Raw genomic sequence first — 25,493 nt, forward strand, 5'->3', positions numbered from 1 at the left:
GTGTTCGACGCGCAGAGGTTTGCGCTGACGAGGAAAAAGCCCTGGTAAGAGATTAAAGAAATCCCGGATGTAAGACCAGGAAGACGGGGGGCGAAGAGGGATTAAATGGAAAGCCAAGAGCGGAAAGTACACAGCCCTGGAGAAAGATAAGCAGGGAGTAAGATCAAAATGACTGGAGGCTTGAGGGAAAATGCAATCAAATATGATACGACGCCTTGGGACTTGCTTAGCCAAGGCTTTTTCAAGTTCATGGGGTAAAATAATTTAATAAACCTCAGACCACACCTGCACAGTTCACTTGGCTTGAAAGCCTCTCCGAAGGGTTTCATCCGCGACGGGTTGGCTGTTTACGGTTTCGGGGGTACTGATACAATACCTGTAGGGCTGTGTTGAAATAGGGCTGTGCTTCTGATTTTTAATGAGGCTCTAGATTTCTTGAATACAGGGATACCTTCGAGATAATGTAGATAATTACTGTATACAGAAGTACACCCCCTGTATCAGATATGTCCAATTTCTGTTGAAGCTTGATATATTACAGAATACTACTCCAAGGACACGGGCAAAGCGGAGACATTGGCGCCAAGATCGAACACTATGGGCCTTTGCGGGGAGCGCTTTTCATCGGCATTCGCCGGAAAATTTTAGGTTGCCCCATTCCCCATATTTTAATATGAAGCTTTTCAGTTGTTTACCTACGTACATTTGATATTTACGATATCAGAATTACACTGTTTACATGTTTTATAAAAAGGATGTTGATCCACAATGCATGAAAAAGAAGCAACGAAACCCATATCTGTGACTCAGCAACCCGACTGATAGCCCCATTCGTGGAAAGAGCCCTTATCAAGCCCAACCCTAAACAGTATGTGCATGGCCATTGCCAAGGCCGAATTCCATCTTTGCCCGTGAATACTAACCTCAAGCCGGGCGAGATGCACGTTTTTCGAGGCTGGGCATGTGCCAAGACTGTTCGCGTATGGCTCAACCAATCCTTATCTCTCTTGGCGGGCGCCCGGGTGCTCAGCGTGGCCTGCTCATATCAAGGTTAATCTATAGGAGAATTTTTGCTTAGCGGAAGTTTATGCGGGATATTTTTCTGGAAGATCTTGGATTGTGGCGAGGGCTTGGAAGGATTGCCCCAGTGGCTTTGGTCAAGGCTGCGCAACATAAGATAATACGAGGCATCCGGGCGTGGAAGTTCCTCGGATCTCTGCTACGTACCTGTAAAGTCTATTCTATACGTACTCCATAGTTCCACCGAAGATGTTGATATTTTAGCTTCTTCGATTCTGTGTATGTGGTATGTGTCAACACACTGTCACGGTGCTTATCTTCCGTTTGTTTCTAGGCTACAACAGTGGAGATGCCCAGCCTAAATAGCAAACTTTCAATCCTTTGTGCCGCTTTTTTGTACTTTGCCGTGTGTCGATGGAGTCTCCAAGGCGCATACCTAGCTCTGAGACAAGGTCCAAGGTTTGATAAAAGAGAAAAATCGCAAGGCTGGTATCGAAGTTGGAGCGCTGTTAGAAGGAAAGCCCGGGATACCTAAACTCTATATAAGACATTTTCGTTTTCCAGTATAGACTTTGCTATAACAGAGAAACATTATCTTAACCTCACGGAGGCCCTGAATACACACGGCTGGTATTCCGGCTCGGTAATCAGCTGAAGAGCCAAAGTTTCAGAATAAATAAAAATAGAGGAGGTATCCAAATTCTATATATGAGGTCTCAGAGGCCTATTATCTGAAGTGAAGGGCTATGATATAGAAGTAATGTTTCTAAGAATGTTATTAATAGCCTAGATTAAGAAGAGGGTACCCATAATTCAGAGATATAGTAAGAGAAAACGTATATAGAGGTAGACAGTATAGAAGGCTCTAGGGATAGAATGCTCGAGCTAGTTTTATCAAGTTGCAAAGTGACAATTTGATCGAGTCGGGGCATGCCTAGGTATTCCGATAATGATAAAGATTGTAGTAAAAAGAAAATCGCGCTTGCTGGGACTTCATCCAAGCTGCAGCATGCCATCATATTTCTTGAGAGTATGGAATTGCGTCTAGTCAAAGCTTTAGGGCACGATCAAGATGATCATATGTTGGAAGCAACAGAGGCCAGACAAAAGCAGCCTTATGCCAATGCGGCAGTGGTTAATCCATATCCAATAGAGTCAAGTTGCACTTCCTTCTCGGGATAACGTGGAATAAGAGATAGCACCATCTCATTGAAATCGGTGAAAGACGATTGAATTGACAACGCCGCGCTTTCGAAGACAGGAGGATATGCACCGGAATATGCCCAATCAATCAACCACACTCGTCCATGCTGATCTAAGACTAGGTTTCGAGGGCTGATATCGTGATGTGTAATAACAAACTTGGTAAAGTGGAATGGTGGTGTGTCTTTTGGAGCTTTACGGACGCTCTTGCAGATATCAAGTTTGTGGTTAAACCACCCTTCCATTTCAGCTGTGTCCATAAAAGGCCCGGCACTATAATCTGTGAAGAACAGACCCCGACATGGCCCTCCACCGATAGGACCAGGCTGTAAAAGCTCAATGGACTGCATCTCTTTGATCATTTCAGCAATCTGCGAGGCGATTTCCCCTTGGGTACCAAGCGGCAGGCCGGCCCAGCATTTATCCAGAGGTTGGCCTTGGATAAAGTCCATCACAATATACCCGCATGTGCCAAAGTATAGCGTATCATCTTTCACCTGAAATGATCGATGGACTCGTGGGACTCGGATGCTAGCTTTGGAAGCAAGGAGGCTAAGCATTTTCGCCTCACTAGCAAGGACGCTTCCACCACCCTTCATAACCAACTTCTTAGAAAGCCGCACAACTGTTGTCCCACCTAGCTGATGAAGAATAGGAGCAGTTGTGAGAAGGGCTGCCAGAGCCTCATCTGTGACGGAGTTCAGATCCCTTTCACATAGTGGGAAGATTCCATTAGGGTCACGACTGTGTGGCTTGGTGTTGTTATGTTAGTAGATGCTACTTGAGCGCGTCATGATTCAACATACATGGGTGATTGGGCGTATGAGTGGTTCCATTTCAGTAGATGATGGCAATACGAACAAGCAAAGAAACGTTCCTAAGGCCAACAAAGACAAAATTGCATGATCATGTGATGAAAGATCAGAAAAATACTTTTCCTACTTCTGGTTTACCGATAAAGGATAATAACACTAAGGTTAGTATGGAAGGTGGAGCAGTGTCAGGAGGAAAGCCCGGGATATACTCGTTTTCCAATCTCAGCTATGACAGATAAACATTACCTTGGAGTAATCTCATAGGGCCCTGAAGATACAGCAAGTAAAAAGGAATATGGAGGAAGTATAGAAGGGCTCAGCGATAAGATGCCCGAGCTATTCATATCAAGTTGAAAAGTGACAATTTGATCGAGTCGGGGCCTGCCCAGGTATTCCGATAATGCCAAAGATTGTACGGAATAGTAAATAGAAAATCGCGCTTGCTGGGTGTTCATCCAAGATAATCGAGTAAATTAAGCTCAATTGAGGTGATGGTGAGATGATCTAGAGCATACATAGGTGACGTGGAAGACGATAGCCCCCAACCAACAACACATCAACAAGCCAATCAGGCTTTAGTTAGGGTCACACCGATACAGAGGAGGAGGCTCGTGGGAATCGGGCACGATTCAGCCTCATGAATATTCCCGAAGAAGCGAAGATACCGGTTAGATCGGTTGTTCATTCGTCTAGAATCACGAGTCACAGCTGCAAGTTGCGACCCACAGGGCTCCGATTCATTACCAGCAACGTGGCTTTGGAAAGGCGGAATCATATTTCCTGGTCAGGAGCAACATTTGAGGGGATGTAGAGCCACTATATGCAGGTCTAGTGCAGTTAGCTTGAGGGGACCAAGGGTTTGGCTAGGTTCTGCCTCTCACATGGGAGAATCAGCCGCTGTGTTCAGCCTCCTAGGAGCGAGGGGTATCCCGGGTTGGGTTTAGGGGGTGAATTAGTGGCAGCGGGTCTTTGTTGGTGCAGCTAGGGGATCTGGAATGGAGGGGATGGCTCGTATTTACTTCACTAGGTGGCACCACCGAGGACACATGCACAATAGCGACCCCTGTTATTCGACAGAGTACACTTCATACCCCACAACAACTTGTATGCAGTGACTGAGAAGAACTAAGCCAGTCAAAATCTCATAATATCCGCTGTTGCTTCGAAGCTAGTGCAAGTTACCATTATCAAAGCAGGTTCCTGTAAGTACGTCCGAAGCTAGCAGCTGGGAGACATTCTCAGCCTGTCGATGAAAGGAAGCGTTACCAATACTCTGGATGGTGGAAATGTGATCAAGGTGCAGGTGGGGGCCGTTTGGTCTACAAATCCAATGTCTTGAAAGTGTGCTGTGGCGTGCATAAGTGCGTTAGGGCAGCGATCAATAGAGGTCGTTTATTGGGTGGTGAACGCCCCAGCGGTTACAAGTATTTTTTTTATTTTTATCGCGCTGATCGGAGGATTATGATTCGTTGAATGACGGTGGAATTTACTATCATTAGAAATACTTAATAGTAGTTAATTTGACGGTTTTCCATGTTAAGACTTGAAGAGATGCGGGGGGGATTGATTGTTGATTCTCCTGTCGTCCCCTATATCAGGGCCTGGCGGCAGTCGACCATCTAGAATCCTTCAACTTCCAGCCCTTCAATCAAAAAGGGGCTTCCCCTACTTTGTATATCGATCTCAAATCAATTAATCAACATCATGGGTGTTATGCGTCTCCCCCGCCCAACGGGCATCTATGTCCCCAATTCACCAAGAACCCTCACCAACGACATGATCTCCCCACCACTCTCTCCAGAATTCAGCTTCGATTCTGAGACTGTAACACCCTCTCTTATCCCAGCTCTGGAATACATCTCCTCCAAACTCCAACAAAGAATGATGCACATCACCCTCCTCATCGGCCGCGGAAAGCCCTACCCGACCGGGCAACCCTCCGACCTAATGATCATCCCCATCCATCCAATCGAGTCGCAAGCATGGCGCGTACTCGAACGTGCCATTGCCAAAGGCTCGAGAAAGTTCTCACTCGGCCCCAGCTGGACAGACGCCATCAGCCGCAGCCAGTATGAGCGCCAGGCAAACGATCACCTCGTCAAGCAATCCATCCTCCAGAACGAAGTTATCTTCAGCCAGGAGGGTCTAACTCTCCTGAATATGGACCGTATCTATACTTTCAAGCGCCGCATGTGTATCCTCTCTACCCGTCCCTTCTCCCGTGACGACGAACAATCAATGTCATCTTGTGTCCACCTACTCCACCGCATCGTCCGGGATTTCTCCAATCGCCCCTTCAGCAAAGCTTTCTTCCACCGCGTCTATGAACAACTCGATGTCCCAGATGAGCAGCTCACTGCTGCCGCAGTTGCGTACAAGAAAGTCCACAACCAGGATGCTATCATTCTTCCCGTCCAGGCGAAAGCTCCAGCTCCAGCTCCGGCTCCAGTGCCAGCTCTAGGTTTAGCTTCGGCTCCAGCTTCGGTTCCAGCTTCAGTTCCAGCTTCAGTCCAAGCTTCAGTTCCAGCCAAGATCGAAGCCATTGTTCCAGCAAAGGTCACAGAAACCGTCCAGCCTAAAGTCCAGGCACAGGTTCAAGCAAAGGTCCTACCCAAAGCTGCTGAGCGAGCCATTTTGAAGCCCAAGGCTGATCCCATCCCTATCCGGGTGAAGACCGAACGCCCTCGTGAAGTGAAGAGATCACCCATCCAAACTGTTCGCGGTCGGAGAGTGCCTCCACCGTCGAAGATGCGAGGATACAATAAGCGTGGACCCAAGACGCCTCTTTCGGCGTCGGATGTTACTCCCATCACGCGGAATGAGTGGAATATTCTTGTTAGCCAGGATATTCGTATTCAGCCTAAGGTTACCAAGTGGATTCCGTCGCCGACTGTTCTGGCCGCTGCTTGAACTTGAATTTTGGGTTGATTGATGCACAGAACAATTCACTGTTATATCTATAACAAACTACTGAGACCTTCTCGCGAGGGTTGCGTCTTACTCATGGCTCACATGCCACCCCCAGGCCGCCTGGGTTTGGTTGAGCTGGACCATGAAGACACAGACGAGCACTATATCTAGGCCATGTTGCTAGATTGTCTCTATGTCTTCCCCATATCTGATTCCACCAATGCTGGACCTTTATAGGCCATTTTGGTGAAGGACAGATTGGCCAGTCATAACATACCGGGTGCAAAGGACCCTGGTGTCTGGACTGGCGCCAAAGACTCCTTGGCACCTCAATGATGATATGATAATGATTTCAAAAGCTTTTAATAACGGAGGGAAATACCAAATGTTGCGATTCAATTCACATTGTATATAGTTCACTTCTTGGAAGATGTCCATACAAAGTTTTAATCAACCAATCGGACATTATCACAATCCATGTATATCCAAGTAGAACAACCAGTCAACAAACCATAAAACAATTAAATTATCCACAGCCCTAAGCAAAGCAAACCCTGTTGAGACGAATCGGCATCCTAGTTTGCCGAGCAGCCATATGGCCCCGCTTAAAATTCGGCGACCGGCGAACTGAGCCCGCTACGCACCCAATCACAGACACGAGAGGGGATTTATAGTAGGTGTTGAACATTAAAATTTGAAGTATTGAAGCTATTAGCAAATGAGAATCCAAGCTGTGAATAATCCTTGGAGGTTTCCTATCAGCATCGGAAGTCGCCGTTATTCGACATAGCACACAACACCGGCGTTTTGAATGGGATGTGGATATTCATGACATCTCGAGCACTCCGGGATTCGGCTAAATCATGCAGAATCCTACATGTACACGTACGCGAAGGAGAAAGTTGCCCGAAAGGACATTCCCAGGTTGACTACAAGGATGTATGTAGGCTTGGCAGAACCGGGGCTTGGCGGGGTTATCTAAAAAGTTTAAGAGCTGCAAGCGTATAGGAACCCCTCTTCTGTGTTTTTGAAGTTTTTTAAGATCATCTTTCCGATAGAAACTTGGATATTGTTACAGAAATTTGGTCTGTCGATATCGTTATGTCGGCATTCAACGAGCCCGCAGATATAGACTCGCGCAGTCTAGACAGCGACCGCAAATGGAGTCTGCAGCCTCTTCTTCGCAGTGCTGAGCGCTCGCATAGCAAAATGCCGGGTATTAGGAAGATTCCTCTTCGTGCCATTGGAATTATTGCCTTTATTGCCTTGTTGAATATTATAGTTTGGGTGGCCGCGGCTATTGTGCTGGTATGTTTGGATAAGCTGTGTGACATTGGATTGATTCGCTAATGCTTCTATAGAGTTATCATCCGTGAGTCTTCGTTGTTGGATATATAAGTGTTTAAAGACTATCTCATATGCTAAATTCTGTGGAATGCAGTTCGCTGGTCTCTACAGCTGCCCTAGCCTATTCTCTTGGATTGAGACATGCATTCGATGCAGACCATATTTCTGTATGTCGAATTCAGCCTAAAAACAGGATAAATGACTAACGATGATGTTTATAGGCCATCGATCTAATGACCAGAAGACTCCTGGCAACGGGACAAAAGCCAGTTACTGTGGGCACTTTCTTCTCGCTTGGCCACTCAACGTGAGCACAGTCACCTCATTCTATATCAAATCAAATCTGACCTATTCCAGCATTGTGATCATCACATCTATTGTCGTCGCAGCTACAGCAGCAGCAGTCTCTGATCGCTTCGACAGCTTCAGCACCGTCGGTGGAATCATTGGAACCTCCGTCAGCGCTGCCTTCTTGATCCTGCTTGGTCTTATGAATGCATACATCCTGTATAAACTCATCAAGCAGATGCAAAAGGTCTTCAGTCTTCCCGAGGGCCATGAAGATGAAGCGTGGAAGATTGAGGGTGGAGGAATCCTGTTCTCAGTCTTGAAGAAAATGTTCAAGTTGATTGACCGGTATGTTCTTTGGTCAAGCTATTGATGTTCCGCATGTCTGACAAAGGTGTCTATTCTGGTCTAGTCCATGGAAGATGTATCCCCTCGGAATTCTGTTCGGTCTTGGTTTCGACACCTCCTCCGAGATCGCTCTGCTCGGAATCTCATCTATCGAAGCAGCAAAGGGAACATCCTTCTGGGTGATTCTCATTTTCCCGGCTCTATTCACAGGTCAGTATCTTCATATGAATCCCATCAACCCCCTCCTTCAGTCCTGACTAACGCGTACCAGCCGGCATGTGTCTCCTCGATACGATCGATGGAGCCTTGATGTTCTCCCTCTACATCCAACCAGCGGCCAACTTCCTCCCGCAAAAGCCATCAAGCACCATCTCAGACACCTCATCAACAGCCACCGATCCAGACGAGCTTCCGCAATCCCACAACAACCACCGCGACCCAGTCGCATTCCTGTACTACTCAATCGTGCTGACCACGCTGACCGTCATCGTGGCGATTGTGATCGGCGTGATCCAGCTGCTCAGTCTCATCCTGAACGTCACACATGCCACAGGCAAATTCTGGGACGGCGTCCAGGTCGCTGGTGACTACTACGATGCTATTGGCGGTGGTATTTGCGGTTGCTTTATTGTCTTTGGTCTGCTGAGCGTTCTTGTTTATAAACCATGGCGCAGGTGGATGGATCAGCGGCATGGAAAGAATGTTGTCAATGATGTGGAGAGGTATAGAGATGATGTTTCTCCTGATGATGCTCCTGGCGGTGGTGTCATTGTGACTGAGACGACCGGTCATATTCAGCACGATGGTACAGCTGCTGAGCTTTCCGGGAAGGGAACTTCGTCTCGCGTTGCTATCAAGGAGACTGGTGAACCGAGACTTGAAGATCACATCGTGTAGATGTTACTACATCCTAGCTAGTATAATCTGGTGATACTCTTGAAATGCAAGTTCTTAATATCTATCTATCTTCCATCGTGTAAGATCTACAGGTGCATGTATCCAAGTAAGCATCTTTCAAGGGAGGGAACCTACTGCCTGAAGGTTAAGGTACGGGAGGCCCTTCTGCGGGTGTACCCTAACTCCTTCCCTTTTAGTCAAAAATCGTCACCTACCCCAGTTTCCCCAGATCCTTAAGCCATTGGGAAGGTATAAATACCCCCTTCTCCCCAACTTTTCTCTCTTCTTCTTTCTTTCTCCTTCGCATCTCTTCTTTTCTCTGGGCCTGCACTTCCACTTTTTTAAGGTTTCACCTTCCACCATGTCACCCTCTACCATGACCCCATCCACCATGGATCTTCCACCTTGGTCATCCATTAGGACCTTCCAGCGAGACCCACATCCACCATGGACTTCCCATCTTTGTCATGCATCAGGACATGCACCTTCCACAATGGACCTTCATGACCCTCGTCCACTATGGTCACCTTCCACTATGGACATTCCATCTTGGTCATTCATCACGACCCTCATCCACCATGGTCACCTTCCATCATGACCTTCGTCCACACTGGTCAGTCACCTTCCACTGGCCACCTCCCACTGTCATGAATCGGGACATGGAGCTGACTATACCAGATACGTGCTCTCAGCCACATCTAGTCTTGCCGTTGCGGGCTCTGGCCTAAGAAAAATTTCCTGGCCGGCAATGACAAACAAAACATAACATAACATTGCAATGAATACTTCAACCGTCCACTTCAATCAATCAACACATCAATCATCCAACTTCAATCCACTTCAATCAACCACTTCCATCCAATTCAATCATCACCAGTCTGACCGTGGCGGGCTTCGGCTTCAGGACAATCGGCAGACTGGTCACAGCCATTTCAATCATCCATCCATCCAATTCAAAAATACCCAGTCTTGCCGTGGCGGGCTCTGGCCTAAGGACAATGTCCTGGCTGACAATAACAAAAAAGAAAAAGAAAAAGAAAACAAAAAGAAAACATTACAATGAGTACTTCAACCATCCACTTCAATCTATCAACACATCATACATCCAACTTCAATCAATCATCCATCCATCCCATTCAATCATACCAGTCTGACCGTGGCGGGCTTCGGCTTCAGGACAATCGGCAGACTGGTCAATCAACCACTTCAATCCACTACAATCCAACCATCCATCCATTCGACTCAATCATACCAGTCTGACCGTGGCGGGCTTCGGCTTCAGGACAATCGGCAGACTGGTCACACCCATCTCAATCAATCATCCACTTCAATCAACCACTTCCATTCAATCAATCACAACCACCAGTCTGACCGTGGCGGGCTTTGGCTTCAGGACAATCGGCAGACTGGTCAATCCCGACCTTCCATCATGACCCTCATTCACTATGACCACTGGCCATTGCGACCACATCCACGATTCGATTGTGGTTAAACACCTCTTTTTGCCCCTCATGTTTCCCCACTTCAATCACTACTTCACTTCAATTGCCATGTTCTCCGTCAGCCCTCACGTCAATCCTCGCGCTCAAACCTGTGTCCAAATGCTTTCATCAATCTTCTTGATCAAACTTCTTCTTACCGGTATCGACCTCATATCTCATGCCAAGAACTGTCAATGCGTCATCTGCTCCTTCCACTCAGTGACAATGGCAATCAAAACATCGAGGACAATCTCAGTCCCAACACCACTTCAAACAACAACAAGCCCAAGTCAAAGCATCATCGCTTGTTCCAAATTCCAGTGACTTGGATCACACAGGATCATTTTCTCCAGCCAAAGACCAAAGTCAAAATCATCAACTCAGCCACCGCAGGATCAATCTCTTCAGTCAAAAACCAAAGATTCCACATATCTACTGCAGGCTCGGTTGGTATTGCAGGCTACACACACAATTGGCCTCACCAGTATTCATTTATCTACACAGCAGGATTGGACGTGGGGGCTGCTTCCTTTCCTACATTTGAGGATTCTTTTTGCCATGGTTCCAAGCTCATGGAGGTTTGTTCACAAAAAATGAAACAAAACAAGAAATGAAACAAAAAGGAAAAAAGAAAATCATTCCATGTCTCATACATACATCCATAGCATTCTTGTTTGCGCAGGCCCTGTATATTTTATAGACAGCAAATCAACTAGGAACTTTCGTGATCATCTTTCAATTTCATCTTAGTAGAAACTCAGTCTTCCAAGTAATTGATCAGTACAGGCTTTCAGTTAGGTCTAGTGTCAACTGTTGTATCCATATAGTAGGGCGATGTAGCTTAGCCTCTTTAAACTTCGGAGCTTCCAACCTTTTTTTAACTTCATTGATGCCTCAGGCGTAACACCTATGACGTCAATCCCAGAAGTCTCCCGAGCTATCGCGATCCTAAATTAACGTCCTAGCACAAGCCGAATACAAAATGAGATGAGATGAACGTGCCTCTACAGGATTAAGTGTTTGAGGCTCCTTTCTCACTTTCTCGCCTGCATCAACATCAATGACAGCACAAGAATGAGCACACTCCTCGAAAGACCCTTCATCGCGTATATGATGGTCTCAATATCTATCAAAGACTCATTTTTCTGGATCTACCAACGACCATGATTTCAGATCCAATCTCTTATCTAAAGGACAAGACAGAACATGTTTCCATCTTCTCATCCCAACCACCCATCTTCATTTTGCCAATGCTTCTGTCCCTAGAGGAGCTAGACGAGATCGAAGGCCGCTTGATAGATTATGGCGGGAGATTGACCTACGACATCTCTGAAGCTGGCCTCGTTCTGGGGAAAGTCGGGCGCGCGAAGCGTGCCGCACTGGAACTACGGACCCGCGGTGTCTGGACAGAGGAGCTCATACCCAGCTCAGCTTCAAAATCAATTGGTGGTGGCGTCGGACCCCCTCCCAAGCGCAGGCGCATGAATCAGTACGATGGGACGAAGGATGTCCCGGTTGAGATTATTGATCTTAGTACTGAGTCTGAGAGTGAGGATGGAGATACGAATCGACAGGGTCCTTCAAATCACCTGATTCCAGAGAAAAAGCCAGAGGAAGTTAAAAATTCAGTCACAGTCCTGAAACTTGAGTGGATGAATGCCTCTATCACATACGGGAAATGTGTGTCCAAAGACGTATTCGTCGTCTACCGTGGGCGAAAGATCCCTCCTCCTGCCAAGACAAAGGCAGAAAATAAACAAGACCTACTCCAAAAGTCAAATCAAATTATCGAGCGTGCAAAGCAAGATGCTAGTTTACCAACACCACGAACTCCCCCTGCGGACGATATCCACGCACGCCGCTCAAAAGAACCTCCCGATGGATCTTCCCAGCGCCCTCGACCAACGCTATATCGACAAACGACCTCCGAAAACGAACAAGAGGAAACTAACCCACTCCCGCAACCAGACTGGGTCCGTGACCACGTCTTATTCGCATGTCTGCGCTCAGCACCCTTACACCCTCCAAACGAAGACTTCATCTCGCAACTCGTGAAAATAAGACAAATCCGCAAACTCACCCTCGACGAGATTGGCGTGCGCGCGTATAGCACCTCCATCGCAGCATTAGCAGCGTACCCCCATCTTATCCAGCGACCCAGCGAGATCCTCTCTTTACCAGGATGCAACGCCAAGATCGCAGAGTTATTCTCACAATTCCAGCAACACGGTGGCTGCAACCATACCGACGACGACGGGAACGTCGCCGCTGCCGATGCACTGGAAACAGATCCCACGCTCCGTATTCAAAACTCCTTCTATCAGATCTGGGGCGTTGGAGCAAAAACCGCACGCGAGTTCTACCAGCGCGGCTGGCGCGATCTCGACGATATCGTCGAGCACGGGTGGAACACGCTCTCGCGCGTGCAGCAGATTGGAGTGAAATTCTACGAGGAGTTCCAGGAGGGTGTTCCCCGTGCTGAGAGCGAGGGTATTGCTACTGTAATCCGGGATCATGCTGGCCGGGTCCGGCCGGAAGATGGAACTGGAGGTGGAATTGAGTGTGTGATTGTTGGCGGATACCGTCGTGGAAAGGAACTCAGTGGTGATGTTGATATTGTATTGTCTCATCGTGATGACGCTGTGACTCGAAATCTAATTGTTGACGTTGTTGCGAGTCTTGAGGCGGAACGGTATATCACGCATACGCTCTCTTTGCATTTGACTTCTTCGCTGCGTGAGCAGCAGACTTTGCCTTTTGATGGTGATGATACGAGGAAGTTTGATACTTTGGATAAGGCGTTGGTTGTTTGGCAAGATCCGCACTTTGATGCTACGACTACGGGAGATGATGGACGTCAGGGGAAGAATCCGAATATTCATCGTCGTGTTGATATTATCATATCGCCTTGGCGTACGGTCGGTTGTGCTGTGCTTGGCTGGTCTGGTGGCTTGACTTTTCAGCGAGACTTACGGCGGCATGCGAAGAAAGCGCGCTCGTTGAAGTTTGATTCGAGTGGTGTGCGAGATCAGAGTACTGGAAGACAGGTTGACCTGGAGCATGATGGAGAGACCTGGGAGGAGAGGGAGAAGCTTGTGATGGAGGGACTAGAAGTAGGCTGGAGACCGCCAGAAGAGCGGTGCTCGAGATAGAAAGTGGTCAGAGTCTGGAAGAGGTGATATATTCTCCTGGGCTGGGCTGGATATATGGAGTGCCCAAAAAGGGATTCAAATATAAAAACATACATATATCGGCGAGATGTACTGTTGAATATGTATCAAACACCATCTCCGATATTTCAAAGGGTTCCATAAAAAAGGAGTATGCTCATGTACTCAGATCTCCTACAAGCATGTTCTCCAAGCCAACAAGTGCGTGAAGCTCCAAATCACCAAACCGGGTAAAGGTCAGATCTAGAAGTACCACTGCACTAGCTGCTACGTTTCTGGATGTTCGTGGTTATCAAATCAATTGGAAACGGAAGGTCACTGAATCATGTCATGTTCAAGTTTCGCAAGACTCAGCTACAGCCAATCAGGCAAACAGGAAAAAAAGGTAATATGTCACAGCCTCCACGCCAATTGCATGGCTATAAGGACAACCCAGAGAAAAGAAAGAGAACATAAGGTACACAAAGATACAAATCTACCAACCTTTGATATGAATGCATACGAAGAAGAAGAAAGAGCACAACCGCCACTACAAATGCACAATGCATAACCAACCCACGGCGAATCAATCATCACGCCATAGGTCTAGAGCTAGCCATCTCACCATACCGTCCACGACTCCGGGTAGTATCGTAAGCATTGAGAACACGCATCTGGCCGCCATCGTCGGCCTGGGAGAAAGCGTAGCCGCGCTGCTTGCGCATGCGCTGAACCTGGCGGACCTTTCGAATGGCTTTTTGGAACTGCTCCATGCGTGGACGGTAGTCCTGGACATTGTATTTCTGGATTTCCTGGACGTGGTGGTATTGTTGTGGGTAGTACATGCGCTTGGCATACTTCCAGGCATAATCACGTAAAAGGCATATACAGGGTAGGACGACGGCCATCAGGTAGAAGATGGGGGACTTGAAGAGAACGGGGATAGTGCCATAGTATTCTCGCGAGAAGCCCAAAGCCGGGGCGGCATAACCGTATGCCGGGAGGAAGATGAGCCATAGGGCCATTGATCCTGGGATAGCAATGAAGGTGTACTTGGTCCAGATGTTGGTGATCAGAGCGGCCTTCCCGAGGACGGTACCTAACACGGCAGTGTACAGAGATTCACCCCAGACCCAGTGGCCGGCGACCTGACCGTCTGACATAGGAAGATCCCAGAAGTAGAGCAACTGAGAAACAATGTAGAGGATGAGAGAGTGGAAGAATCCATTCAGAATCCAGGCCCAGAAGCTATGCTTCTTGAAGAAGACACCTTTCTGGCCTAACTGGTACATCTGTGGGTAGCGGTCGAGCAATCGGGCGGAGATGTACTGGTCAAAGATTCCCATCGCGAATGGGGGTAGGACAGTGAAGAGCACGTTGTAGAAGGAGAGCGTCCAAGATTCGTAGATAACCTCTCCAGAGAATGCGTTTTGGAAAGAATACTGTAAGAAGTCAGATACCACTCCAAATAACCAATCGAGGTTCAACTTACCCAGAATTGAGTCATATAAAGCGTAATGTTCTTATAGTATGAGTATAGAATGACTCGACTGATACGAGAATAGCTCCACGCGCCATGAACCAAAAGCAACTTTCGAAGGAACCTGAACTGGCCAATTGCGACATCAGCAGATCGTGCGGCTTGAAGACCTTCGACACCGCTGATGCCGACTCCGACATGAGCGGCTTGGATCATGGACACATCATTGGCACCGTCGCCAATGGCTAAGAGAAGTGCCTTCTTGTGGCGCTTGACAAGTTTGACGACCAACGCCTTTTGAAGGGGAGAGACTCGACTAAGGAACATGTTAGAAAAAGAAATACTCCAAAGTTCAATGGCACACTTACCAGCAAACAACGGCTTTGCAAATGACAGCTAGATCCAAGAACAGCTTCTCCATGCTTTTCTCCAAAGCAAAAGTCAACGATCGCCCGTCAATGACCAAAGCCAACGGTTCGGAGTCTCCAGAGGCAATTTGGCTCTGCACCGCGTCCATTTTCTTTTGCAAGCTGTCACGGGTGGCTTCTGACGTTTCCTCGTTAATGATAAGAAGCGTCATATCTTCCGAGATGAGTTTGCAGGACATGCCAATGTTGATTGCAGTTTCCTGTCGGTCACCAGTCAAGACCCAAATCTTGATTCCTGCAGTCTGGAGGGTGTGGATAGTATCCGGAACACCATCCTGCAAGCGATCCTCAATAGCTGTGGCACCAAGAAGATAGAAATCCTTTTCGATCAGCTCGGCTGCTTTGTCCAGTTCATCCGCACGACTGCCGTCAACGGTGGTGGAAGCCTTGTCATAGATCTGGTACCATTGCTGGAACTCGTTTTCTGGTACTTCCCGCATAGCCAGACACAACGTCCGTAGACCATCCGAGGCATACTCCTCCAAGTGCTGAAGAGTTGGTTCCACGGTAGGGTTATCGGGATGCAACCGCTCCATAATGACTGTGTCAGCACCCTTACAATAGACGCGGACCTTTCCATCAGGACACCGGAAGATGGTGGACATTCTTTTTCTAGTAGAGTTGAACTCGCACACTGCTAACAGTTCGTATTCAAGCTCCTGCCCTCCAGTCTCAAAGATCACCGATCTCGGTCTTCGGTTAGTGAATCGGAAACCCAGCGAGGCAGCTCCGTCTACCAAGGCTCCCTCGTCCGGCGATGCTGCTTGGTACTTGATCACATTTGGGTCATCGCTGTTTCGCTCAGGAATAACAGTGTGACAGGTGGCAAGGAGAGTGAGAAATTCGCGGATAGCGTTCTGGCTTGGGTGCGATTGAAGGTTCGCCTTGAGTGCTTTGAAGTCATGGATACCAACTTCAGCGCCATCCTCCACAGTGGCACGTCGATCTTCGGGAACATCATCTCCATATTGGATACCAGCAATGCTGACTTGCTTAAACTCCATCATGTTGCAGGTAAGGGTACCTGTTTTGTCAGAGAAGATGTACTCAATTTGTCCAAGTTCTTCAACAAGAGAGGATGTGCGGCAGATGGCCGGGGTATCGGTTTTATCGTAGTAAATGTCGAGGTCGGAGTTGATGAGGAAGGCCTGGAAGTATTTGACGATTTCAATGGTGACGAAGAGAGAGATCGGAACCAAATTCGAATAAAGCACCCAGTACGTGAAAATGTCCATAAAGAACTGCTTTACCATTTGGACCGACCCATAGTCGAGGTATGCGAGTGTTGAAGATTTGGTTTTCCGAATAACAAGATCACCAACAGAACTGATGACACTCAGAACGATGAGAATGCTAACAAGCATCAAAATCTGAATGTTGACTGTTCGTTCCACAGCTGTTCGCTTGATCGGGGTTGCTGTCGCATTTCGCATCAGTTTTGTCTCATGGCCACTAAAAACCACAATGCCATGAATCCAGGGAGTGTTGCGCAGCGTTGCACCACGAAGTAGGAGTTGATCCGGAGCCAAGGGTAACTCTTTCTCGCCACCTCCGGCATTCATAGTCAAGGTGGCTTCGTAAGTGTACAGACTGCTGTTTGGCTGTTCTGATCGAACGCGTCCACTCAGACGACTCAGATCACTGGGGCTGACCAGATGTGCAGTTTCTGGGATGGCTTGCTTGATTTTGAGATTGGTCTCGCCGTCCAAGTTTGCCGTCTCAATGTAGCATAGACCTTCGGGCTCGGATGATGCTAGTAGTACCAAGTCGGCTGGAAAAGGCTGCTCGGACTCAACCCGAACTATATCCCCGACCACCACATCCACCCATTTCGCATCGTGAAACGAAGATCCTTGAAGAACTTGGGTTTTTGAGTAATTCAAACCTCTGTCCGACATTCTCCGTTTGTAGTCCTCTACAAATTCTTTGATTGCCGACACAGTCAAGACGATAGCCAGCGGAACGATAGTTGTGAATTTGTTCGTTGGCGACACATTTGGGATTTGTTGTAGGACAGCGGTAAACAAGAAGAACAGGTTGGCGTATTTAGAGAATTGCTCGAATAGGAATTTGGGGATGAAGGTAAAGACGTTGTACTTGGCCGTCGATACGAAGTTGCTGACGAACCTGTGGGTGGCATTGGCGGGCGGGTTGTTGAGCTGAATCATACGCGGGCCCAGTGTCGAGGGATCAATCTTGCGTGCAAAGGGATTTAGGTCAGACGCGCGGAACTTCTTGCGTTGCTTCGGGGGCGGCGCCGGAGAAGCATCGCTGCCGACTGTGGCCCTTCTTGTGCCTGACTCAGTCAATGGAAGATCCATTTCCGAATATTGCGATGACCCCATCCCAAACATGTATTTCGCCTTGCCCATCAATCCACCCCCCAGTCCAAGGACACTATTGCGCTCATTTGCCTTGCGGCCGTGGTGTGAACTGGCAATTCGGTCTTCGTCCGCGTCGAGATCATAGTAACCTGAATGTCCATCGTCGAAGTCATCTAAGGAATACCGCCGATAATTGTCCAATCCAGAGGTCTGGGAGTAGGCTCGATCTCGCGTGCCGCTGGAGTAGGGGTCGTTCGAATGGAGACCGGGGTTGACAGGCGGATGCGCCGGTCCAGAAGCAGCATTTTGCTGCACTGCACCCTGTTGCGCGCTAGATCCGACAAAGTTATCGTAGGAGACGGAAGGGCGCGGTTGTGTTTGGATGTACGGTTGGTCGGAGTCGTCAATGTTGTAGCGTTCTAATAAGTGTTCGTCGTTCACGGGGGGTCCTTGACCGCTGTTATACATAGGTCCGGAATCCAGCAGCAGGTCGTCATCGCGGCCAGCGGCTGGATGGGACCCAGGAGGCCTACCGCTGGCCATGATGCCGCGGGGAAGCTGACAGCCTCACTGTTGTAGCGCAATAACAATGCCCCTGAGGCATTAATCGCAAGGCCACGTCGACGGAAAGGGCACTGCTAGATGTGTCGAAAGCAGGGACGATGGGAAACGAGGTATGGCGAACAAGTGGCAGGTTTGAGACTTGGAGTGGAAAATGGTGGGAATAAAGTGAGTACGAGGTCCAAGGGTGGCTTAGCGGGCGAAGGCAGCAATTAAGCTATGTTGATTTGATGCGCGGGTAGGCGGTAAAGCGCTTCACAACAATCAAAGAGATCAAATATTCGGGGTTATACTCGGATTATTATTGTTAGAGTGACTGTAATAGTTTTAAAAGCATCCTAATTTCTGTACTATTGTCAAAATGCATTTCTATTCATTGGCTAACTCCGGTCTACAATGAATTGAGCTAAGAATAGGGGATTCTTGGCAGCCGGAAATATATTAACCGCTTTGTGTGTATGGAGTATGGAGCACATATACTATAACGTACCAACTAACTAACACTGGTTCCACTTTAAAGATAAAAATATGTTAATTGGAGAAAAGAAAGATAGAATTAGGCATTTAAACACTTTACATGAAACCTTAAGTGCTTAGTCTACATTTACAATTTAGAAAGAGTGGTTTAGTTCATATGTCGCCCATCATGTGGCAGTCAAGTATCATTGATGTAAACGCCATGCGAAACTCCAGTCCCCCAATCATGAAAGTAATGGTAGTACATGCTGTTTATTCGATCTGAACCGGCCGGTCATTTTCTGCCCGAGACTCATCGGCCATGCCAATCTTCGCCCGCTTAGCCAGGTCGGCCTGGAGGACTTTGTCAACAGCGGCATTGATCTCTTTGACTTTTTCCCATGCAACATTTGTCTTGGTCACAATTACCATAGCATCTGCTGGTGCACCTGCGTACTTCGAGAGGTAGCAGACATCGCCTGCGCTATTAATGCCAATGACAAGATCTCCCTCAGCAGCCTGCTCCTCCTTGAGGGTGGCATCAACAATGACATGTTTGCTTTCATTGAAGGTGTGGAATGTGACGGAGAGAGGCTTGTGTGTGATGTTAAGTGCGACAGGCACACGCTGCTCCACGCCGTAGACTATGACACGTCCGTCTCTCACCACAGCATCCGGCCGGCGGAAGTGTTGCAGTCCAGCCATGATCGCAATGCAGGCGGCATCGGTAATGTTTCCATCGTAGTCGATAATGTGAACGTCGGCCCGGATCGACCAGCAGCTCACGCCCTTTAGAATACACAAAGATTCAGTATCGAGAGCGTTGGAATGGCGGATGATACGGTCAAGGGTGTTGGTGGCGTATGCCTCGATGTCATTGGTTCTGCACAAGCAATTGTTAGAACAAAACAGTGTATAATGAAAACCATAGGTGATATATACCGTCCGTTTTCCCAGGCCGGTGAGCCCATTGCACTCAGCTCCAGGTTGATGTTGAAGAGGCCATCGAAGGGTCGATCTTCACGCGGCTTAGTAACCTCAGCAGAGATGCGAACAATGATGCTAGAGAACTAATCAGTGATTATCCTTTGTAGTAGATGAACGAAAGATCTGGAGCTCACTTCGTCTTCCCAAGCTGCAGCTTCACATGTCCATATTCTTCACCAAAGGAGATATTCAGAGGACGATAGTCGTCAGGCTGGCGACCATCAAGACGCACATTCTCACGGAGCGCCTCGAGAATAAAGTCGCGCTCTGCGATTGAGAGTTGCGCTTCTTTCGACATCGTTGAGGGAGGTCTAACAGCCCCGGCGCGGGGATCAGAGTTGCTTTCTTTTTTGGGCCATTTTGCCCGTGCAGGCCGCATTGTTGCGGTTCGGAGTATTGTTATTCCGAGGGTTTCGCCAATTACAACGGGACTTCTGTGGGGCGGTGAGGGGAAAGAAGGAAAACGTTTGTGCCTGAGGCGACTACGTACATTGAAAGCTGGAAGCCATCGAACGTCCCGGGCCTTCCAACTTTAACTTAGCAACCACACCACAAAATGACTACAGGTATGCCATTAGAAACCAAATTTGGTGATTTGAATAGCTATAGCTAACATTTCATTAGCCCACAGACCTACCTTTGACCCGGTACGACAACACTTCTTAACATGTCTCTAGATGGACACTGACTGATTTCAACAGGCGCAAGGCAAAGAAGCCCTCCGTGGCCCGGCCTACCACCAGCGACTCCTCCCTGCCCATAAACACCTGAAAGTTCGGTATGTTCGACGATGCTTAGCTAAATCGCACCGATTACTGACTTTGTTCTAGCCAACCCGGACAAGGCGGCGCAGCCGACGCCGACCCATCGCCCCGCGACCTTCGCGCAGAGCTTCTGCAAGCCGAAGCTGCACACTTTGCCAAGAAGAATGGCGTTCCGGTCGACCAGCCAGCTATTGCTGAATCTTCAATTCCCAAGCGACAGATAGAAGCTGCGCCCGAAGATGGAGGCGATGGCGACATCCAGGAAGAAGACCCAGAGGCCAAACGCCGACGCATACTGGAGGAGACTCGCGACATAGATGCCGATTCAGACGCGTCAGAAGAAGATAGCAGTGACGAGGATAGGTTGGTTAAATTCTGGGTCTCGTGCTTGGGACGAATAACTGACAATCTGCAGCGACGACGAAGATGAAGCAGCTGAGTTAATGCGGGAGCTTGAGAAGATCAAAAAAGAGCGATTGGAGCAAAAGGAGAAAGAGGTATCTTGCTTTATTGCACCCTGAATTTGATAATGGTGGCTAATGCATAATAGGAGCGTGAACGAGCAGCCGAGGAGGAAGAGCAAAGAGAGGTTGATATCGCGCGCGGTAATCCTCTGCTCAATTCCCAGGATTTCAACATGAAACGGCGCTGGGATGACGACGTTGTATTCAAGAACCAGGCTCGGGGAACAGAGAACAGAGACGGCAAAGAATTCGTCAACGTATGTTTACCTTGTATTGGCTTGTTCTTATGACGTTAAACTAATTCGTTTCCAGGATCTTCTCCGTTCTGATTTCCACAAGCGCTTCATGGTACGTACCTGTATTCGCTACTATTTTCATACATTCACTGACGAAGCTTTTAGGGCAAATACGTGCGGTAGAATCTCCCGAGATACTTGAGTATCCCGATCTTAGTTCAGGAGGTGTTTCGGCTTAGCGAATGGGTATTATCTTATGTTTTTCAACGTCTTATAAAAAGAGCATTATAAAGTTTCCAAGGATTTTACCACAAAGCAACGCTCCCAGCAAAATCTCTACGTCTAACGTTATCTCTTGTACGATACCATCTGCACACAAATTATCGCTGCTAGATTATGCCAAGCGGAGTTTTATTCTAAAGCAGCATATGCCCTGTACTATTCTAATCGGTCGTGTGCGAATATTGGAAAGCTACTAGTAGATTTCGTGTCCGGGGTATGGCTTAAAAGATGCTGTACATGTACTCGTCAACATAGCTCAGTTGAGAAGTGGGTCTCCCATATGTGAATGAATCTGCATTAGCCCTGTCGTCGGGATTGAGCGCTCGATTGAAGGGGAACCTGTAGGCAAGGGGGACCATGGAATCTCCAGGCTTATTTCTTAGTTCGCTGAAGCACTGACAGTCTCTTATTACCCCCATGAATCCAAGCCAGGTATTTGAATACTCGCCCAGACACATATACATCCATCCTGCATCGTCTTCTTGCTCCTTCATCGCTCCATCATGCCATATAGAGCTTAGTTATTAATGTCTATACAGATTGTTAAAAAGTGGATTTTGTCATTTTAGTCAGATATATGCATATCCATTGACCATGCCATATCTTGCTGTATACCTTGATTTCTGTCACCTTCCATGCATTAAATGAAATTGCTCGGATTCACGTCGAAGGCTTCACTGAGGAGCCTCAAGTTCATTACTGTTATCAACTAAGACATCAATTTCCAGATGATCATTGGAAGTGGACAAGAAGGGAGTATGAGGATTTCCTAGAGCAACCGGAGAAATTTGAGGTCCATGTTCTTGAGGCTCCTAGTGAAATTGATGGAGATGTGGTACACAAACCTGTTGGTCATGCTGTGTGGAACATTGTAGTCTTGACCAAGGCCATGGAAGAGGGTATAACCCATCCTCCCAATGACTCAACCTCGTCTTTCACTAATTTATGACCCTTGCAGACCCAGAAGAGGCTGAAAGGAGAGACGCAAACAAGAAGCATTGTGAAGTATTCAAGAAAGCATCCTCGCTCCGCTTCAAGCCATACTTCGAAAAGTGGTCCTGGGAGCAAGTCAATCTCTCTTCACTTGTAATTCATCCTGGTTTCCGACGGCGCGGTGGTGGAACAACGTTGATAGATTGGGGAATTAGAACTGCTGAGGGAAAGGGCTGGCCGGTGACTTTGTGCGCAAGTCCAATGGGCCGACTTCTATATGAACGTCTACACTTTGAAAAGATAGCGACTGAAGTTAATGAAAAGATGTCTGATCGGCACTCTTGAATTGAATGGGGTCTGAGCTTCAGCCGTATACTTAGTTAGCAGTCTGCTGATGGTCAACGAATTGGAAATGACTATCTCTTCTAGCTGAGCAAGAGGCTGTTATTATAAGAGCAGCCACGAGCAAAGTTCAAAGTAGGTGAACCTGTGATATATACAACTCATTTCGGCGCTTCACCCCACGAGGGGAACACCATTGGAAGGCTCTCCGGAGTCTGATCTGGCCAATTGGCCTGGATTACCTTCATGATTTCATCGTAGACGATACGGTTGCCTGCGGGCGTGAGATGCAGACCTGTAGATGAGTGAGTACAAGAAGAATGAAGGAAAATATGGACATTTCCACGCACCATCAGTGAGAAGACTAGCCAATGTGTCATTGCTCGGCACATCACGAGCCCCAATCAGAGGTTCTCCCTCCTTCCAGCCAGTAGGCTTCATGAAGGCGGACCACAAATCCACCACGGGGATATTGAGCGATTCACCGACTTCGCGCGCAGCCACTGCATATGACTTAGTGAAGCTAGCGGTTCTGCTTGGGAACGGGGTGTCCTTTGCAGCATCGAAATCCTCTAGTTGATATTCATTGACAGGAGGCGGGCTGATCAAAATGAGTCGCGGGTTCTGTGCGCGTGTCGCTGGGTGCTGAATAATCGTCTTCAGGTTCTCTTTATATTGATCTAGGGGCACATGCTGGTTATGGGTTGGAACGCATGCATCGTTGGCACCGAAGAAAATAGTCTATTGGATATTAATCAATTGATCTGAATATATTCGAGATCTTAAATAGGCCTGTCAATAAGGAGTGCTTACCATGAACCGCACATTAGCGGTCTGCGGCGAAGGGAAGAACTTCTCAAAGACCTTGACAGCATGGGCGGTTGAATATCCACTGCTGCTTGTTAGCATATCTCAGTCTAGTAAAGCCGTAGGTGATAGTACGCTAGGCCGCGGTTGATAACATCTAATCTGCGGCTGTAGGCTGATTTTTGTTTATTAGCTTATTGGCCATATAAATGTCTGGCTGGGATTGTCAGAAGAATAACTCACATTCTTGGAGTGCAGCATGAAATGCGAAACCTAGCTCTTGGTTGCAGGCCATCTGCGTGATGGAGTCTCCGAACAGAAGAAACTGGTCATAGGGTTTGAATGCATCCTCATTCCCCTGGGTCTCGATGATAGCCATGGTGAGGTAGGATGAAATTACTTAGGAGTTTGAAATTGAAGTTATGGGGATTCGGGGGGCTTATAACAATAAGCAACGTGGACGGAAAAGGAAGTGGGGGAAGTCACTCCGCGGACGAAAGGGAAATTGGTGGAGCTTCGCTTGTGGTCAACTATCTGGGTATGGGATTAATATATTAAGACGACATCATGAGAACTACTTCGTACGGAGTACAATATTGGTTATCTAAATGTATAGAATCTCAAAGAAATTTATCCACTAATCATTTCATTGAATTAGGGGCATCTGAACCCCACTATACTACCGCGATAGGTTAGAAATTACTTAGCACTAATACATATATCATAGACCTTTCCAGGTTTCTATTATATCAAGATAGCTACATGAGTATAATCAGATTTGACACATGCAGCATCACTAATTTGGAACACTTGGACACTTTAAGGGTGCTCTTTTGGTCTTTCTGGCCCTTTTGGCTGTAGTAATAGCGACCTGTGCATTTTCTGGTAATATTTTCGCTCATGATTCCTTTGCACATCATAGGCAAAGTTGGATTGGAGGGGTAGCATCTCCTGGAAAAACAACGCTTCCAACCGAAGTATGCGTTCGCATGTTGGCATTTAGCCTAGATTTCGCCCAATCACATCATTATTTGACCAGATATTGTATATAGTAGGCAGAATTTCTCACTCTGAAAAGCTCTAAATATTCCTGGGACCATTTCAAGCATCTGTTGGGAATACATTTGCAATTTTCGGGCTTTTCAGTCAAAGCAAAGGCTTAGTGATTTGACGCATTTCACACATCTAAGTGAGATACTGGCTTTCATACTTCCAGAGACAATCAAGGGAATCCGGTGGGTTGGACATATTGAGCTGCATGATGAATGAGTGGATAGATATAGATGTGACGAGCCATGGGCCATGGGATAAATGAGATACACTAATGCTCAAACACAGGAGCAAGCAATTTCTCTTTTGACATGACATTGCTGTCTACAAGAGCCATTTGATGCTCAGCTTTGCTCCACTCTTTAACATACTTCCTCTTTAGGCGGAGTAGCTTCGGGACCATGAAGCGCTAGTTCTTCTGTGACTTCAAGCAACACATGTGCGTGTTGACATAGTTACATAGTTACATAGAAGTATATACAACTATGCATAGAGTTATATCGTGACCTCGACCCATAAAACAAGCTTTGAGACTCCCTACTAATTTTCCAGTAATCTACACTCTTCAGGAATACTATAGGCGCATCTTAAGATACTTGAATGTCTGGCCACCTAAAACTATCTAAAGGAGGTTTGCTACGAACCCCTACTAGATCGGCTGGCTTGTCGAGAAGACACCGACAAAGCACTGAGACATACAATAACTACAAACCCTGGCCTGGCGCAGACCCACTCCGTATCTATGAATCCCACAATCCCACAGTTGTAAAATCGTCCTAGTCCGCTCATTACTACTCTGTCGTATATAAGCTTGTCCGGGCCTTAATTGATTTTGTAGTTAATATTTCGAACATTGGGGGCTCCGAAATCTGTGATAATAATTGTATCGCCACCAACTAAATTGACCTGGCGTGGACCCTG

At 47.4% G+C, this 25,493-nt stretch overlaps 8 protein-coding genes across 8 annotated transcripts; 4 read left to right on the top strand and 4 right to left on the bottom strand.

Annotated features, from left to right (window-relative positions):
• Positions 1-2,135: 2,135 nt before the first annotated feature.
• Positions 2,136-3,059, bottom strand: PEX2_047090 (Aminoglycoside phosphotransferase; the record flags this gene model as incomplete). The annotated part of the gene is made up of 2 exons (XM_016741984.1): positions 2,136-2,975; positions 3,030-3,059. The coding sequence occupies 2 exons, from the start codon at positions 3,057-3,059 to the stop codon at positions 2,136-2,138; spliced, it is 870 nt and encodes a 289-aa protein (XP_016603214.1).
• A 1,683-nt stretch (positions 3,060-4,742) lies between these two features.
• Positions 4,743-5,948, top strand: PEX2_047100 (uncharacterized protein; the record flags this gene model as incomplete). The annotated part of the gene is made up of 1 exon (XM_016741985.1): positions 4,743-5,948. One exon carries the CDS (start codon positions 4,743-4,745, stop codon positions 5,946-5,948), a length of 1,206 nt encoding a protein of 401 aa, XP_016603215.1.
• Positions 5,949-6,825: 877 nt separating this feature from the next.
• On the top strand, positions 6,826-8,828 carry PEX2_047110 (HoxN/HupN/NixA family nickel/cobalt transporter; the record flags this gene model as incomplete). The annotated part of the gene is made up of 8 exons (XM_016741986.1): positions 6,826-6,887; positions 7,007-7,256; positions 7,310-7,320; positions 7,390-7,462; positions 7,517-7,602; positions 7,653-7,931; positions 7,996-8,141; positions 8,203-8,828. The coding sequence occupies 8 exons, from the start codon at positions 6,826-6,828 to the stop codon at positions 8,826-8,828; spliced, it is 1,533 nt and encodes a 510-aa protein (XP_016603216.1).
• A 2,731-nt stretch (positions 8,829-11,559) lies between these two features.
• PEX2_047120 (type-X family DNA polymerase) lies at positions 11,560-13,461 on the top strand (the record flags this gene model as incomplete). Its single annotated transcript, XM_016741987.1, has 1 exon — positions 11,560-13,461. One exon carries the CDS (start codon positions 11,560-11,562, stop codon positions 13,459-13,461), a length of 1,902 nt encoding a protein of 633 aa, XP_016603217.1.
• A 590-nt stretch (positions 13,462-14,051) lies between these two features.
• On the bottom strand, positions 14,052-18,233 carry PEX2_047130 (aminophospholipid-translocating P4-type ATPase DRS2; the record flags this gene model as incomplete). Its single annotated transcript, XM_016741988.1, has 3 exons — positions 14,052-14,900; positions 14,951-15,254; positions 15,307-18,233. 3 exons carry the CDS (start codon positions 18,231-18,233, stop codon positions 14,052-14,054), a joined length of 4,080 nt encoding a protein of 1,359 aa, XP_016603218.1.
• Positions 18,234-18,980: 747 nt separating this feature from the next.
• PEX2_047140 (exosome non-catalytic core subunit RRP45) lies at positions 18,981-20,073 on the bottom strand (the record flags this gene model as incomplete). The annotated part of the gene is made up of 3 exons (XM_016741989.1): positions 18,981-19,590; positions 19,650-19,769; positions 19,829-20,073. The coding sequence occupies 3 exons, from the start codon at positions 20,071-20,073 to the stop codon at positions 18,981-18,983; spliced, it is 975 nt and encodes a 324-aa protein (XP_016603219.1).
• Positions 20,074-20,250: 177 nt separating this feature from the next.
• PEX2_047150 (spliceosome-associated CWC15 family protein) lies at positions 20,251-21,341 on the top strand (the record flags this gene model as incomplete). Its single annotated transcript, XM_016741990.1, has 8 exons — positions 20,251-20,260; positions 20,319-20,341; positions 20,396-20,472; positions 20,525-20,821; positions 20,874-20,955; positions 21,009-21,179; positions 21,235-21,270; positions 21,324-21,341. 8 exons carry the CDS (start codon positions 20,251-20,253, stop codon positions 21,339-21,341), a joined length of 714 nt encoding a protein of 237 aa, XP_016603220.1.
• A 1,535-nt stretch (positions 21,342-22,876) lies between these two features.
• Positions 22,877-23,901, bottom strand: PEX2_047160 (SGNH/GDSL hydrolase family protein; the record flags this gene model as incomplete). The annotated part of the gene is made up of 5 exons (XM_016741991.1): positions 22,877-23,010; positions 23,066-23,456; positions 23,529-23,607; positions 23,658-23,697; positions 23,766-23,901. 5 exons carry the CDS (start codon positions 23,899-23,901, stop codon positions 22,877-22,879), a joined length of 780 nt encoding a protein of 259 aa, XP_016603221.1.
• Positions 23,902-25,493: the final 1,592 nt, after the last annotated feature.

The sequence above is a fragment of the Penicillium expansum genome (assembly GCF_000769745.1).
Source record: "Penicillium expansum strain MD-8 chromosome Unknown contig147, whole genome shotgun sequence".
Taxonomy (NCBI): domain Eukaryota; kingdom Fungi; phylum Ascomycota; class Eurotiomycetes; order Eurotiales; family Aspergillaceae; genus Penicillium; species Penicillium expansum.